At 33.1% G+C, this 18,721-nt stretch overlaps 1 protein-coding gene across 2 annotated transcripts in view; it reads right to left on the reverse strand.

Annotated features, from left to right (window-relative positions):
* The window catches only part of LOC139524534 (uncharacterized), a 35,004-nt gene that overhangs the window by 4,493 nt on the left and 11,790 nt on the right, over window positions 1–18,721 (reverse strand). For both annotated transcript variants that reach the window (XM_071319377.1, XM_071319376.1), the window contains exons 6-15: window positions 17,633–17,773; window positions 15,960–16,064; window positions 15,207–15,368; window positions 13,202–13,327; window positions 12,390–12,557; window positions 7,640–7,714; window positions 4,512–4,755; window positions 3,622–3,713; window positions 2,566–2,685; window positions 2,016–2,187 (exon numbers count right to left, since the gene is read on the reverse strand). In XM_071319377.1, the coding sequence (XP_071175478.1) occupies window positions 2,016–2,187; window positions 2,566–2,685; window positions 3,622–3,713; window positions 4,512–4,755; window positions 7,640–7,714; window positions 12,390–12,557; window positions 13,202–13,327; window positions 15,207–15,368; window positions 15,960–16,064; window positions 17,633–17,773 (1,405 nt within the window). The remainder of the gene's footprint in view (window positions 1–2,015; window positions 2,188–2,565; window positions 2,686–3,621; window positions 3,714–4,511; window positions 4,756–7,639; window positions 7,715–12,389; window positions 12,558–13,201; window positions 13,328–15,206; window positions 15,369–15,959; window positions 16,065–17,632; window positions 17,774–18,721) is intronic.

An 18,721-nucleotide genomic window follows, 5' to 3' on the forward strand; every position in this document is an offset into this window, starting at 1 on the left:
AATTTAATTTTTGTAATCTACAAGTTAATATATTACAACCCCACTTTTTAACAATTTTTGATTTTCACCCTTTTGACATCTTTCTGCACAGCAGAAAAGGTTGGGATCCTCAAAAATAGAATTTTAGTAAAGTATTACCTTTCCAATGATATATTACAACCCTACTTTTAAACAGCATTTGATTTTCCACCCTTTTGGGCCCCTTTTTTGTGTTCACATTGTCACGAGGAGCATTGTGTTGAAATTTGAAAAAGACTCAAGTCAATGGACAACAACAAACACAGACCTCATAACATAACTTTTTGTGGTCTTATAAAACTGAAATCAGAAGATAAGTTTATGAGTTGTTGCATAGACATTTGCAAAATGAACAACCTATAGGCTTTAATAGTGGAGTTCATGTTTTGCCATGGGAAACCCCTAAGTTCACAGTCATCAAACATGTCAAAATATAAAATAGTAGGAGACAGACTCTCAGAGAGTTTCAGTGAATTCTTTTGTGCAGCTAGGTAGATCACAAGTATATATTATTTGAGACATTTTTTTTTTATAATTTGCCAAAATGAAGATTTTACTATGCTCTTTTCAAAAATTTAATAAAAAGTAGGGGTCACTGTGCTATTTTTCAAGCTTTGAGTCTTTGAAAATTGCCAAAATTTGGTTAGTTTGTTCATGAAAAAATAGTGTGCATAAAAAGAATTTTGAAATAAATTGTAAGAAGAAAGGTTTCATAATATGTTTTAAGAAAATAAAAAGAAAACATGGTGTCACCGAACTTGATTTCTTGCTACAAGTAAAAATAAAAAAATTCCCATTAGCCCAGTATAAATTTTGTACTAAAAGAGTTATCTCCCCTTAAATGGCTCATTTTGAAAAAAAAAATGATTTTAAAACCACAAAAAATGATATTTGTTAAAGTATTTTGTACAATACAATTAATTTACAAATTTCCTTTAAATAGAAAAAAACATTCTAACCCATTGAATTGCAAATCTGTCTCCATATTTGCAGATTTAGGCAAATAACTAGACCGATTTTGTACTGTGATTGTACAATCCAAGATGGCAGTATACCATGAATCTACCTCAGGAGACTAAAGTAGATACAACATGTACACAATATATATATCATTAAATAAAATAGTAAAATAAGTTAATAGTTAACAGTTCCATTCAACTTAACTTTTTAACTTATTTCACTATTTTATTTAATGAATATATACATCTGCACATGTGAAAATTATTTTTTACGCCTATATAATATATATATACAAGTTAAGACTTCTCCACCCTATATATATATCTGAAAATATACAACTCGTTTAAACATCAACCTAACAATGTTAGATCTGTAAATTTGCTTTCACAATTTTTTTGTTCTTCCTTCGATGGGATTCGAACCCATGATACCGAGATATGGTGACACCAAATCGCCTGCACTGCAGCCGTCCCGCTAGACCTCATGAACATCTAGGCTTCATAAAAATGAAGCTTTCAGTGGCCAGGTGTTAACTTTCCACATCAGTTATATATATACACATATGTATATCCATGCATCTCCTCTCCATGCCTTATATATCATGTACTGTAGTACGCAGCTAGATTAAAACTGATGAGGAAAGGTAACACATGGCCATCGAAAGCTTTATTATTGTGAAGCCCAGGTGGTTGTGTGGTCTAGCAGGACGGCTGCAATTCAGGCGTTGTGGTGTCATGGTATCTCAGTAGCATGGGTTCGAATCCCGGCGAGGGAAGAACAAAAAAATTTGCGAAAGCAAACTCACAGATCTAACATTGTTGGGTTGATGTTTAGACGAGTTGTATACACATATATATATATACAACTCGTCTAAACATCAACCTAACAATGTTAGATCTGTTAATTTGCTTTTGCAAATTTTTGGTTCTTCCCTCGCCGGGATTCGAACCCATGCTACTGTGATATCGTGACACCAAATCGCCTGCACTGCAGCCGTCATGCTAGACCATATATATAAATCTCACTAACAAACTTGCCTCTCTGAAAATCCATGATGGCAGGCAACTGCATGGACAGCACATCTCTCCTGTAGAGGCCTCGGAGCCAGCATTTTCTGTCAGCCTCACACAGGGCTGAGGAAGGCTTCGAACAACCAATTGAAAGCCTATCCACAATGTCATCTATCTCATCTAATTTGCAATTCAGAACCTGTAAAAAGACCATGGTAACATTAGAATGTAAATACTAATACCTCCAATTATAAATTAACAGCCTTCCAAGAATGGTTGTAGCCAGTTGGTGTAAAGAATGACACTTTCCAAAAAAAAAAGTATTTTATATGAAAATCTGGAAAGAATGTGGATATTTATATCAGAGCTGTTCAAAATCTACCAGAATGTGGGAACCAAAGAGATATTACTTTGTGACCTCTGAAAAAACTTTTTCTCTCACAAGAACAAGTAACCACTGTGAAACATTTTAAAGAAGAAATATTTACCCTTATAATTACCACGTCAGAACTTCTTACCTATACAGAAAGTAATTACAATAGAATCTAAAAAAATTCTTTATATACCCCCTCTTTACCTTTTCTGCTAACTGTTGCTGCTCCTTTGTTTCAAAGTGTTGCTTTGTCACTTCTCCTAGACTGCCTTTAATAATAAACTTAGCTAAAGGCTCTGTAAATACAGGCAAGCCAACTGTGCCCTAAAATTAGTAGTATAGAATGTTAGCCTTGTAGTGCAGTGCTAAACACATGAAGTACAAACATGTACTAACCCCTAGGATAGTGTTATAATTGGTTTCTGACTATCCTGCCCAAATTCTTATTCTATACAATAATTTTTGTATACCTCCTACAAGTTCCTAGTATTATTGTTCAAAATGATGAAATACAAAACTCTGCAGATTATTAATAAATCTCTTACCAGTTTCCTCAAAATTCTGTTCTCTGAGTGCCACATTTATTTAGTCATGATGTCTCTGAATTTCTTATTAACTGATATTAATGAAATTGTCAAGTATGATAACAGCACATTACTGTTAAAAAAATAATTCATCTTCATACTGCTTGTAAAATGAATGCATGACCCTGAGTATGATGCTGCTCGACTTTCAGCATCAGGGTTATCTAAGTCACATATCAGAGGCATTGACAGTCAGAAGTTAGGTTGCTGAATGACAACAAAGTTACATCAATTCTAAAGCTTGCTGAAATGATAATTGGAAAAATGTTTACTGTGGAATCTTTATTGTTCGTTGGATACCAATTTTCGTGGGTTTCGTGAACCACAAATTCGAAATTCAAATGTCCAGTGACTATCATATTTTCAATAGGCTTTGTAAACAGAGATTGGCAAAACCATGAAATCTAAGATCCATGAATATGCATATTTTCAGCGATCCACAAAAATTAATACACACAAAAATAAATGAATCCACAGTATTACCCAAAACTAAGACATGTTGGAGAGCCAAGTTGAATTTTTTATTCATGTTTATTTATAGCAATTCAAAGGACTATCCAATTCTTCTTACAAAGAACTATACTTCATTGGGCATAAATAATGAAATGTTATTCAACTCATGTCCTATAAATCAAGAAGTACCAACATATCAAAGTCGTATTGAAAAGAACTATACCTGGGCAACTGTACTACCAACATAGCGTCCAAGGGTCTGAAAGTCCTGGTTGTCTAAGGCAGAAGCATTTATGGAGAAACCGCTACCAGAAGCTAATGTCCAAAAAAAAATCATGGCATCATTTATATGCTTTAAGGACAAATTATTGAAGCTACTTGCTTAACTCTATAAATAAGCAGACTCTTTGCTTAATTTCAGAAAGAATATTAGATGTTTTTCTGAGTAAGCAGGTACTGATTTCATAGGTTCATGTAGTCATCTATGCTTAAACAAGACCAATGGATTTCTGCACCTGCGTTGCATTGCAGCTGTGATTTACAGATGCTGAGGAAAATGGGAGGAAACATTATGGAGTATATGTCTATTTGACTTGGTTAACTCTACTAAAAACCATAATTTTGATGATAAAATGTCGGGTTGTTGTCTCTTTGATACATTCCCCATTTCCATTCTCAATTTTATAATGCAGTTAAAAAGGTCTATATAATATGCTACAATGCAGTTAAAAAGGTCTATATAATATGCTATGATGCAGTTAAAAAGGTCTATATAATATGCTATAATGCAGTTAAAAAGGCCTATTAATATGCTATGATGCAGTTAAAAAGGTCTATTAATATGCTATGATGCAGTTAAAAAGGTCTATTAATATGCTATGATGCAGTTAAAAAGGTCTATTAATATGCTATGATGCAGTTAAAAAGGTCTATTAATATGCTATGATGCAGTTAAAAAGGTCTATTAATATGCTATAATGCAGTTAAAAAAGGTCTTTTAATATGCTATAATGCAGTTAAAAAGGTCTATTAATATGCTATAATACAGTTAAAAAGGTCAAAAGAAGAATATCAACCTGAAGTTGAGGATTTTGGAACCAGTTCTTCTCTTACCATTGCTGAGAGAAGATTTCTCCCACTGTTTCAAGACAAGGCTGTTAAGCTCTCTCAATAACCCTCCACCATCACAGCCATCCTCCGCCTCAAACTCAATATGTAACCTTGATCCAGGCTTAAAACGGGCAACTTCCACAAGAAGGGTGTCAATAGCATCTTCACGCAGGATTGAGATAATTGATATGTTCGGATCAAGCTTCAAACTGCATGCTTCAATGAGATCATCTATTTTTCTAGGCTCCTGAAAAGTAGTTGCTTATGTGCTATGTTCTAAATATTATGTGAGAAAATTAAATGATATGGAGTAAATAAGTGAATACAGAATCAATCACAAAAAAAAAAAAAACACTTTCATCCAGGGGTCACCCCATGGTCTTCAATCCACACCATGTACCAAGCCCTAAAGTGCCCCAACAAAAGTAAATTAATAAATTTTTATTACATTTATCTGTCATAATGACTTAATATATGACTTAATATTATATTTGAATTTGCAACAATGTAAAACATAACTAGAATTGCAAGCTATAGTTGATGTTGCCACTGGTCATTTTTGATGGCTGCATGTTGTTCACAATCATAAAATTAGCCAAAACATCAATTTTTGTTGAAAAAAGACAATGTTGAGTTTGTAGCCATCTGTAGCCCATCTTTCGAAATGGTTGCCAAAATATCAACAATTCTTACTATTTTTTCCCATCAATTCCACCTTCATAGCCTATTGAACAATTATACATAGTTTCATCATATTCTGCTTAACAGTTTTGGAGATAAATGACCATTTTTTTAAAAACATTTTAACGCGTTTTGACAGCTTTCACGACAATGACAGCTTTTTTGACCAAAATAAGTTTCAATCTTAACTGTTCAGGCAGAACTCTGCCTGTGAGAAAAAATTGTGGCCTGAAAAGAAGAATAACAATATTTATCGCAATTTTGTGGATTCTTCCTTTGATCTTTTTTTGTGATAACATACCTGCCAACTTTTGAAAATGCCCATGGGGGTTTTAGCGCGCGACAACAATTTCAAAGGTTGCAATTCTTTGCGATGACTATTTTGCACGTGCTGTTTTGTGGTCTATCAGGTTGGGAACAACACCTAGGGATACCCCCTCAATGTTAGGGTATTAAAAACCACTTTTTAAGTACAAATGAGCACACATTCATATTACTTGAAGACACTTTTCCCAAAGAACTATACATCTTATGATCTACATGTACTCATTTGTACTGAAAAAAAAGTGGTTTTTAATGTCCTAACATTGAGGGGGTATCCCTAGGTGTTGTTCCCAACCTGATAAAGCTGGTCCGTCTTTGTGTATAATTTTAAATTGGAAAAGTCAACAACTATTTAGTATTCTTACACATGAAAATAATTCCTGGTCTTACAGCTACATGTTCATATTTTCTACTGATATAATAACAAGAGTGCAGACACTGAAATGTCTCGCCTTCTTTACTAATCATTGATATTATGTTGATACTCCTAAATATAAAGCTTTATTACGACTGTCACATAAACTTAACATGAACCATGAAAATGAGGTCAAGGTCAGTTGAACCATATGCCAGGCAGACATGTACAGCTAACAATGCTTCCATACAACAAATATAGTTGACCTATTGCTTATAGTTTAAGAAAATAGACCAAAACACAAAAACTGAACACTGAGCAATGAACCGTGAAAACCAGATCAAGGTCAAATAAAACCTGCACGACTGACATATAGATCATTAAATATTTCCCTACACCAAATAAAGTTGACCTACGACATATAGTATTAGATAAAAAGAACAAAAATCAAAAACTTAACTTTGACCACTGAACCATGAAAATGAGGTCAAGGTCAGATGACATCTGCCCGCTAGACATGTACACTTTACAATTATTCCATACAACAAATATAGTAAACCTATTGCATAAAGTATGAGAAAAACAGACCAAAACACAAAAACTTAACTATTACCACTGAACCATGAAAATGAGGTCAAGGTCAGATGACATCTGCCCGCTAGACATGTACACCTTACAATCATTCCATACAACAAATATAGTAAACCTATTGCATAATGTATGAGAAAAACAGACCAAAACACAAAAACTTAACTATAACCACTGAACCATTAAAATGAGGTCAAGGTCAGATGACACCTGCCAGTTGGACATGTACACCTTACAGTCCTTCCATACACCGAATATACTAGACCTATTGCTTATAGTATCTGAGATATGGACTTGACCACCAAAACTTAACCTTGTTCACTGATCCATGAAATGAGGTCGAGGTCAACTGAAAACTGTCTGATGGGCATGAGGACCTTGCAGGGTACGCACATACTAAATATAGTTATCCTATTACTTACAGTAAGAGAAAATTTAACATTACAAAAAATCTGAACTTTTTTTTCAAGTGGTCACTGAACCATAAAAATGAGGTCAAGGACAATGGACATGTGACTGACGGAAACTTCGTAACATGAGGCATCTATATACAAAATATGAAGCATCCAGGTCTTCCACCTTCTAAAATATATAGCTTTTAAGAAGTGAGCTAACACCGCCGCCGCCGCCGCCGCCGCCGCCGTAGCCGCCGCCGCCGGATCACTATCCCTATGTCGAGCTTTCTGCAACAAAAGTTGCAGGCTCGACAACTAGAATCATGCAAATAAACTTAAGAAAAAGGCATGTACGCTCATCTTACAAATATGACACTTTTTCTAGACCACAAAACAGCACGCGCAAAATAGTCATCGCAAAGAATTGCAACCTTTGAAATTGTTGTCGCGCACTAAAACCCCCATGGGCATTTTCAAAAGTTGGCAGGTATGTGAAGTCTAGAAAGAAGCCCATTTCACTGAACCAGTTTACATAAAGGTTTCAGGGCCGGCTACGTCCTACCTCTTGGTGTGATGGTTTCTCACTATTCATTGAAGACCGATGTGTCTTCCTGTGATTTATTCTTACTCGCTGGATGGGTTGTTGTCCCTTTGAGTTTGACAAATTCCCATTTCGATTAATTTTTCTATTATTTAAGTTATCAAATCTTGAATTGTGAAGAAATAAGAATTTATTCAGATTGCTGCAATCTATTGTAAATATCTCGACATCTACTAGGTTTAAGTACCTTCATAGTCTCAATAGTAGAAGCACTACCAATAGTTGGAGTATCAGCAAATGTCTGCTCACCATTATCAGCTGTCTAAAAAAAAAATAGTGCAACAATATAAAATAAAGGGCTGCGCTTTAGCGCATGATACGCCCGTAGCTCTTTTAACTTGTCTTTTATGCTTTAAATGAATTTATATGATCAACTAGAAATAGTGTGAGCCCTGTCAAATACCCCCCCCCAAAAAAAAAAATAATAAATAAAAATGCACAAAAAATTTGGCACTATTAAGGTGGTACCTAACACTACAGGGAGATAACTCAGCAGAACGTTTAAATGACGTTGTGTTCTTAAGGGAATATTAAGCTTCTCAATGATCAAAATGAGTGTTTGTCAAACTGCTATATAATCTGTAATCAGTGTAATTTTTCTGATTAAACGGTTGGTTCAATTTTTTTGATTTTTTTATATTTTTGTCAAAGGGTCAAAGTAAATACTTTGTCAAAATTTTAAGAAAATTAAACGAGCCAAATTAATTTTAGTTCAGGTGTTAGGTACCACCTTAAGGCTATTCACCAAAGTTGCATAAAATACCCTTTTTATAAGTATAAAAATTCATTTCTTAAGAAAACGTAAAATCTAAAATTTATAAAAATGGAAAGGGAGCTTATGTCAATAGATATAAACAATTTAACAAAGTTGCATAAAATTTTGTGAAAGTGTTAGTTATTGTCCAAAATTGGAAAATCCCCCCCTTTTTAAGCATAAAAATTCATAACACGGAAATGTAAAATCTGAAATTTATAAAAATTGAAAGGGAGCTTAAATCAACAGATATAAACAACTCATCAAAGTTTCATGGACATTGGTGAAAGCCTTTTTGAGTTATTGTTCAAAGTGTTAAAAATCCCCCTTTTTTTATGAATAAAGCCCCATTAATCCAAAACTAAAAGTCATAAGAAACCTCAAATAAAAAAATAATAATGCATATGTTTTTTATAACTCAATGGATAGTTCTCATTATAAAACTTATGTACATATACTTTTTTCTGAAGAAAATTCTTTAATTTATTCATATTTAGAAAAAGTTTACTTATTGGAATTGCTTCCTTCCAGCAAGCAATTCCCCCGACATATTATCCGTATGCAAGGTGACCTCAGTGTGACCCATCTCGTAAAAATCCGGTGACCACAATACGCATGGATGTCCTTAAAATAAACTATTATCTGAATATACATGTTAAACACGTGCTCAATTTCCATGCTTTTTTGTTTATTTTTCGTCAATTGTTGACAAACATGTGACAATCGTTAAACTTCGGCTTCAAAACACGAACTTTAATTACCTGCCATATTTTCACAACAACACTGACCGATTGAAAAAAAAATTGACGATTATACGAAATTTACACGAAAAAAGTGATAAATTCGAGCACAGAAGACTAAGTTTATGATGTTTGTATGCATTGGTTCAAGAATTGGAAGAACATTATTTTTCATCGGTCACTCGTTTCTTATGACTTTAAAATCTGAAATAAAAAAAAAACGAAAGGGAGCTGACGTCAACAGAAATAAATAATTCACTTAAGTTTCATGGAAATTGGTGAAAGTGTTTTTCAGTTATTGTCCGAAGTGCGGACAACGGATGACGGACAATGGTATACCATAATACGTCCCTTCTAAAAGACGAGCGTATACACACACTGTTAAATATACTTTCATTTAAAAGCTACTAATATCATCAGTAAACTGAAGAAATGATTAAAACTTGCTTTGTGGAAAGCGACTAGAAAAACTTTTATAGTTGTAGTGAGGCAGTGATAAAGCATTGCCAACTAGAAAATGTGTGTGTAAAACCAGATGTTTTGGGATGCCGAAAAGGACTCTTGTGGTTTTGTACTCAAAATTCAAATTTTTATGGACAAAAGTGAGTTTTGTTCAACAAAAATGAGTTCTGTTTAATAAAAATTGTAGTATACTACAAATTTAAATTTTGTCATACAAAATTATCTTTCAGTGGACAAAAGTTTCTTTTGTCATGAAAAAAATCAATTTTGTATCACAGACTTGACTATTGTTAGGCAGACAAAAAAATCTAAGTTTCCAGTAACCCAACTGACCCTGTTTTTAAGCCCTGACCCTAATTATTTTATTAGATTAATCAAAACAAAAAAGGTATCAACCGACCCTGTTTTTGACACAGGCTTCTGTTAATCAACATAATAATTTATTTACCTTGCCTCTATTGTCACAGAAAGCCAGTAAACCATTTTATTAATGTTAAAAAGGTATTCCAAATAGGTTAAATCCAAGAAATTTGCACACCAGGTGCTTCAAAAACATTGCAAATGGCTGCACTTTGGGTATTTGAAACTAATTACAGACCCATCCTTGGAGAAAAACCATGATAATTTTCCAGATTTCATTAACAATGTAAAAAAAAAAAATATCAGAAATAAAAATTTAGAGACCTACTGACCTATTTTTCAAGATGATGTTACCGGTAACACAGATCTTTTTTTTTTTAGGCCTTACCGTATTTGATAAATGGGCTACAAAAGTCATTTTTGAACGAAAATTAGTTAAGTTTGGATTCTGTGAACTAATTTGCATACAAAATCAACTTTTGTGAGACAAAATTGAAACAAAAATGAATTTTGTCTCAACAAAAATGAATTTTGTCTCACAAAAGTCAATTTTGTTGAGACAAAAGTCAATTTTGTTAATTTTGTTGAGACAAAAGTCAATTTTGTCTCACAAAAGTCAATTTTGTCTCACAAAAGTCAATTTTGTCTCACAAAAATCAATTTTGTCTCACAAAAATCAATTTTGTCTCACAAAAATCAATTTTGTCTCAACAAAAGTCAATTTTGTCTCACAAAAATGAATTTTGTCTCACAAAAGTCAATTTTGTCTCAACAAAAATGAATTTTGTCTCACAAAAATGAATTTTGTTTCACAAAACTCAATTTTGTTGAGACAAAAGTCACTTTTGTTTCACAAAAATGAATTTTGTCTTACAAAAATCAATTTTGTCTCAACAAAAGTCAATTTTGTCTCACAAAAGTCAATTTTGTCTCACAAAAATGAATTTTGTCTCACAAAAGTCAATTTTGTCTCAACAAAAATGAATTTTGTCTCACAAAAATGAATTTTGTTTCACAAAACTCAATTTTGTTGAGACAAAAGTCACTTTTGTTTCACAAAAATGAATTTTGTCTTACAAAAATCAATTTTGTCTCAACAAAAGTCAATTTTGTCTCACAAAAGTCAATTTTGTCTCAACAAAAATGAATTTTGTCTCACAAAAATCAATTTTGTCTCAACAAAAGTCAATTTTGTCTCACAAAAGTCAATTTTGTCTCACAAAAATCAATTTTGTCTCAACAAAAATGAATTTTGTCTCACAAAAATGAATTTTGTCTCACAAAAATGAATTTTGTTTCAAAAAACTCAATTTTGTTGAGACAAAAGTCACTTTTGTTTCACAAAAATGAATTTTGTCTTACAAAAATCAATTTTGTCTCACAAAAATCAATTTTGTCTCAACAAAAGTTAATTTTGTCTCACAAAAGTCAATTTTGTCAACAAAAATGAATTTTGTCTCACAAAAATCAATTTTGTCTCACAAAAATCAATTTTGTCTCACAAAAATCAATTGTGTCTCAACAAAAGTCAATTTTGTCTCACAAAAATGAATTTTGTCTCACAAAAGTCAATTTTGTCTCAACAAAAATGAATTTTGTCTCACAAAAATGAATTTTGTCTCAACAAAAGTCAATTTTGTCTCACAAAAATGGATTTTGTCTCACAAAAGTCAATTTTGTCTCAACAAAAATTAATTTTGTCTCACAAAAATGAATTTTGTTTCACAAAACTCAATTTTGTTGAGACAAAAGTCACTTTTGTTTCACAAAAATGAATTTTGTCTCACAAAAGTCAATTTTGTCTCACAAAAATCAATTTTGTCTCACAAAAGTCAATTTTGTCTCACAAAAGTCAATTTTGTCTCACAAAAATCAATTTTGTCTCAACAAAAGTCAATTTTGTCTCAACAAGTCTCATTTTTGTTGAGACAAAATTGACTTTTGTGAGACAAAATTCATTTTTGTGAATTTTGTTTCACAAAAATGAATTTTGTCTCAACAAAAATGAATTTTGACTCTCAAAAATCTATTTTGTTGAGACAAAATTTGTCTCAAAAAAAGTATATCTTTGTCTCACAAAAGTTGATTTTGTTTCTCAAACAATGAATTTTATCTACAAAAGAGAATTTTGTCTACAAAAAGAATTTTTATCATTACAAAATTGAAGTTCTCATAAAACAAGTCTGAATCACATAGTTTTGCAAGACGAAAATGGTTTTGTAATGACAGATTTGAATTTTGTAAACACAAAATTGATTTTGATTACAAAAAGTGCAAGTCCCATTCAGCACCCTGTAGATGTCCCTCCCATAGATTGTACTTTCCCAGATATAAACTCAACTCAAAAGAACTGAACCAGAGTCAATGAAGCATAAAATGTAGGTCAAAGTGACCTGAGAGTTTCTGAACCGTGGCACACTACCCATGACACTTCCACAGGTGAAGTACCATAACTATACCATGTCTACTTTCTGAGATATGGACCTTAACCAAAGTGTTATGTACGGACTGACTTATGGACAAGGGTAACACTATATGTCACATCCTGTACATGGTTGGGACATAATAAAGCAGTACACTAAAATGAAAAGGGTACAAATATATAACTTCAGTTTTCTTACCTCGCTTTCTGTCATCCAGACAGAATTTAGCACCGTTGGGCCAGTTATCCCAAAGTGTGACAATGGCTTGCCTGACAAAGACGACTCTAGTGCCATCTCCATTGTTGCACCCCTAACAGTAAAAAACTCAGTTGCACTTGACTGTGAGCCAATGAAGTCCATCAGCACCTAACGAAGAAAATAAAATATCATGAACTTCTATTCAAAAAATCTTTTGATAGTCACTGCAATATATTTGGTGATTTAATTCCTAGAGCTCATGATTCTTGTTGAAACAATGAAATATACTAACCAACAAAAGAAACGCCCCACTTATATTAATTTCGTTGGAATTTAAATTCAGATGCCAATATCTTTAAAGTTAATTATAGAAATGAACTGATATTTTGACAGAATGCTTCTGGAATCCGTTATGTATCAAATTCTGTGAAAATGAAGATTTTCCTAATTTTCATTTTTGATTTCTCCAAAAATGAAAAGTGACGTCATTTTGTGACATTATTGAATGTTTTATTCAAGCTCAAAATTGCCAGAATTGACAATATGGTCACATTTTTAACCATTTATAATATTCATCATGTTCATTGTAATGACAACTTGGAAGGGAGGACTCTAAAAATAAATGTTGATTCACACAATAAATTGTCTGTGGAATTTGTAAGAAATTGCCTAACACGCATGGAGCAGCTCCTGCATGATTTGTATAAAATATGTAGAGAATACAACAGAAAATCTACAGACCCTGCACAACCAACTTTGTTCAAAAGGGGTTCAAGTTGCATTGTTTCTGTTCATATTTTACTGAAATTTACCTGAATGTCCTGACATTCCAAGAATTTTCTGGACAGGACTCCCTCTTGCGTTCGTATCTTTATTTCAAATCCATGATCTGAATCTGTTTGCTCAGCGAGCAATCTTGTTTGCCTCCTCAATCTTATCTGTTATAGGAAGCAAGTAAAGTTAAAATTTGAGAATGAGAATATCAACACTTGTGTGAACATGATTAGATACTACTGTTCAAATGAAACATCAAATTCTAGAACACTAACAAGAAAAATTTTGCAATTTTCAATCACGTAAAAGGCATTTACCAAATATAAAAAATGGATGAAAATGATGAAATTAAGACTGTTCAAGCTATAATGCATACAGCTTTTAAAAGTGTGTCAAAATTTTAACTTAATCTGTTCTGAAATAAAAATTCTTTTTTTTCACGGCAGTGGATAATAAAAGGCTGCACTTTAGCGCATGATACGCCTGTTGCTCTTTTAACTTGTCTTTTAATGAATTTATATGATCAACTAGAAATAGTGTGAGCCCTGTCAAATAATAAATAAAAATGCACAAAAAAATTGGCACTATTAAGGCTACCTCAAATTTAACTGAGTTTGTTGTCTTAATTTTTCATCCATACATTCTATCTTGTTCACAACACACTTTCTGAGTACCAAGTACCTTTTATATTTATATTAAAGAACCTTAGTGTCAGAGCACGCTCACATACCCCACGTCCCCAAATTGTCATTGGAGAAATTAAATAAGTTTAAGAAAAAAAAATTGTATAAGAAAAATTAATTTCCTGCCAATATGCACATCTAAATAGTATGTCTTTATTATCTACAAAATTTCATGAAATTCTGTTATGTGGTTTCAGAGGAGTTGCGATGACAAACTGTTGCAGTAGTACATTAAAGTAAATAAGTTCAAAGGGGCGTAACTCCTAGAAAAAAATTGAATTGCAATTTCCCGTCGATATGCACAACTACATAGTATGTCCTTATTATCTGAAAAGGTTTCATGAAATTCTGTTGTGTGGTTTGAGAGGAGTTGCGATGACAAACTGTTGCAGTAGTACATTAAAGTAAATAAGTTCAAAGGGGCGTAACTCCTAGAAAAAAAATTGAATCGCAAATTTCTGTCAATATGCACAACTACATAGTATGTCCTTATTATCTGAAAAAGGTTTCGTGGAATTCTGTTATGTGGTTTGAGAGGAGTTGCGATGACAAGAAACAGGACTGACGGACGGACTGACGGATCAAAAACATTATACCCTCCGCAACTCGTTGCGTGGGGTATAAAAATGGAAAGGGAGCTTATATGAGTTATTGTCTGAAGTGTGGACAACGGACGGACAACGGTATACCATAATACGTCCCGTCTGAAAGACGACGGGCATAGAAAAATGACAAAAAAGACTACAATGACAATGAGGAGCAGCAAGAAGAAACAGTGAAAGTGAAGATGGTGAAAGTGACTCTACTGAAAGTTATGATCTAAATGAGGAAATAGGTGATGAAAGTATGTTATCATAAAATGATATATGCCTCAGGGAACAGTTAGAATCTCAGGGACTGCTAATGTGCTTTCATCCTTGCAACTACTCAATAATAAGTACTAACGTATGACATTCATGGAACCTATTTTTTACAAGAAATTTAATGTTTTAAATTCAACTAAAGATTTTACAAATTTTATGTTTTCATCAGATTTTATTAAGTGCTACTTGTTACATCAATAGATATAAACAATTCACCAAAGTTTCATGGACATTGGTGAAAGCCTTTTTGAGTTGTTGTCCAAAGTGTTGAAAATCCCCCCTTTTTTTATGAATAAAGCCCCATAAATCCAAAACTAAAAATCTGAAATTAAAAAAAGACAAAAGGGAGCTTACCTCAGTAGATATAACAATTCACTTAAGTTTCAGGGAAATTGGTGAAAGTGTTTTTGAGTTATTGCCCGGGCGTATAAAAATGTAAGTATAAAGTTGTGGGAATAATTCTTTCTCACACACATCACTGCATATACATTACTTACTAATTCAACTGCCTCAGCAGCTTCAGTAGCTTGCCTCCTTTCTGCTTCCTCTCTTCTTCTTATTTCACGGTCAATAGCCAAAACCTGTGCATACTCTCTGTCTTGCTCACAGCAAAGACAGTTACTACCAAGACCTTCCAGAGTGTGACCAGCTGGGCATGTCTGAAAATAAAACAAACACTTGTCTGTATATTGGAAAACAAATAACTATACAACAAACTTAATTATCTAGAGCAACTGGAAATTGATCAGCTCCATATAACAAGAACGCCAAGGGTACTCCAATAGTCAACCTAAACTTTGTTAACGTGAACTATAAAATCCTAATATACATATCTTCAACACATGAACAAACATAAGACAAATCAAAATCTTTCTTGCATTAAACTGTTGTTTTTTTTCTAAATCCATAGGCTGTAATTTTGCCAAATACCAGCTGACCCAAACAAACAGCAAACTTGATCTGTAACTCATCATAGTAGACTCATATTTCAAATTTCAGCTCAATATCTCAAGCTTTGTAGAAAAAAAACCACCCGTTAAGTTAAAACCTGACAGACAGAGGGACTGACCGACGGAGTGAGTACTAGACCTGCTTTCACCACAGGTGATGCAGGTAAAAACATTCTAGCATAAAACTGCGGGAATAGTTATCCCCTAAATAGGACAGACTGACAGATAAGGGTTAAAAAATATGCAACTAAACTTCAAGTTGTGGGGCACAAATAGATTAAAATAAGCCATAAAACCTACTCTATGGACACTAGTGCTTCTGTCAGCTTCATGACACTCCATTTCACCTGCTTTGTGGTTCTCAATGCCATCCAAGTTGTTTTCCTTGTCATCCTCATCGCTCTCCTTTAAATTCAAATGAAATAGAAATTTCATTAATCTTTTAAAGAGAAACTAGTGAATATGCACAATTATAGGCTTAACATCCACCACTGATTTTAGGCAGTGCAGTACACCAAAAACTTTTAACTAATAGTACGAAAACAGTAGGTTCTTCACTGGACCAAAGACCTTTTTAACGGACATAATTTGATATTTTTTTAGATAAACTTACTGGACATCTAGTCAAGTTCATCAACAACTTTTACTGGACCAAACTTAATTTTACTGGACTTTTGCCAATTTCAATAGATCTTCAGGATGACTGCAAAAAACAGTTTTAAAGCTTTTGTCTATTTGTTTATATGAAGTGTTGGCTAATTTTTACTGGTCAAAATCAATTTTTGTAAGGAGGGGTCGCATAGCATGGCGTAGCCACCTCTTCCATTAGCACACATCCAGAAAATGAACATCATTATGAAATTATTTAGGCAGTACATTTGCAGTGTTGTGCTCAGTGAAAAGTCCCAATATTCAAAACTGCCAAAGTTTGAATTAATGTTTTTCCAAAATATAATACTGATTCAAATAGAAAGAACTGAATGTTTTACTGAGAACAAACAAAATATTGGACATTTAGTACCCGGTCAACACTGTTGTATACAGTATTTATCTCCAGTTTTATGATTATCTGATGATGCATTTATATGTGGTTTTATAGCTATTTTGCTTAACTTTCCTTTAAATTGTGAGTGATAATATGTCTAGTATCATAGATGCCAACCCTGTTTTAACACAATCAGTAACAAATTATCAAATTTTACGTATTTTTGAAAAGCTTTCAGTTATCATTCATAAACTTACATTTACCAATAAAAATTACTGACAAGTGGTTGTTAAGTGATGTGCACTAAAATTTGTCATTTAACATGTTGTCTGTAGCATTAAATAATTGTTCAGATGTTCTCGACTGGTACATTTTCGTTTTGTCAAGGAGAAGTAGAGAAAGGGGGAAGGCTACTTCATAAAATGCAAGTTTGCCTCTTCGGAAGTCAGTTAGTTACTCAACAATTGGTTGATAACTCTCGAGAATTCGAAAGCATTACATTGGCATTTTCTAAATACCAGACCAGGACGGAAAAGTAATGATAAAAATCTGTGTATTACAAATTTAAAATTGAACGACGATGATTGGTAATCTGTAACTATTCCACTTTGAATGTAATAGCGTAGTTTTTATCGCAAAATCGGAAAACTACGCCAAAATCATAATGGTTGGCATCTATGCAGTATCACTGTACAGAGCTCATACGAACATATAATCTCTAAGGCTGTCTTCAAGGGACGAGTGCAATGATAACCCATATATATTGGAAACGCTGGCAGAGATCAAAATAAGCTGTGAACTTTCATGATTTACCAAATGCAATTTTGAGTAAAACTCTGGTGCTGTCAAATTTCAGGTCTGTATTTCGTAAGGATTTCAAAGCTTTTGTGTTAACAACAAATTGTTAACAGGTGACAGAAGGATAAAGTGAAAACTATAGGGTGCCTGCAATGCAGGATGTATTATAAGCATTCTTATCAGAACTTACTATACTTGATGCACTGGGGACAGGTTCTAGTGCCAAAATGTACATTCGTCCCTGTGGGCTCATGGTTATCAAGGTAGTTGCATCAAACCTGACACTCTTGGAAACAAATGGTTTCTTGAGACTTTTATTTCCTGGCATAACCTAGATGAATAATATGGTTGATTTAAAAACTTAAGAATTAATAAAACATCACATATTCTTCTTATAGTGATTCTGGCTTCTGTCTTAAATTTGTATTACCAGTTATCTTATCTGGACCTTTGAGTCAATTATTAGTCCATGTGGACTAGTGCAAGCGAAATGCATACGTGTATTGAGTTTCATCATGATGGCATACTTCCTTCTTGAAAATTCAACTTCAACCTGTAGGTTTACCTGGTATATTAGCCCCCTTTTTATAAGTTCATTACACTGTGTTTAAAAGGCTATTATTTTTTATAAATTTAATCAATTAAATTAATTAAGTATTTCATCGTTACAAAAGTAATCAGAAGTCATACTTCATTTAAAAGTGAGCTAATGCATTTCCCTTTATCATACATAGTTGTTCACACCTGGAACGGTGAACCGTGATGGCTAGAATTCACTGATTGAAGATTAAAAGATCAGAATGGAATATATGCTCATCTTTTACTGTCATTATCCCATCACCTTTGAGGTATTTAAATACCTATTGCCTGACCAGAATAAATTTAAATTGTACAATAGGTATTGTGAGAGCTCATCAACAGGTGGTCATTTAACTACCCAGTAAAAAAATCTTCACTATTCCTAAAAGGTAAAATTTAAATGACTGATAGCTAGCTTGCTTTCCTCATGCATCATGACCAATGTCCAGAATAGACTATTCTATTTAGAGATGGGACATTTTAAGCCATTTCTTTTTGTGTCTCAAAATAGTCAAGATGGAAATTTCAATCAGTGAATTTAGTTTATAAAAAAGGCGATATATGTTTGCTTCATGGTGTTTTTAATGTGGGATGTATTTTAAGTTTTTGATCCTAAATGGAATTAAAGTGTTTGTGAAATGGATTTTTTTGGATAGCCCAATTATTTGTGAATAATTCTACAAGATGAATTATGTGTGGC

This window comes from Mytilus edulis, chromosome 5, assembly GCF_963676685.1.
Source record: "Mytilus edulis chromosome 5, xbMytEdul2.2, whole genome shotgun sequence".
Lineage (NCBI taxonomy): Eukaryota > Metazoa > Mollusca > Bivalvia > Mytilida > Mytilidae > Mytilus > Mytilus edulis.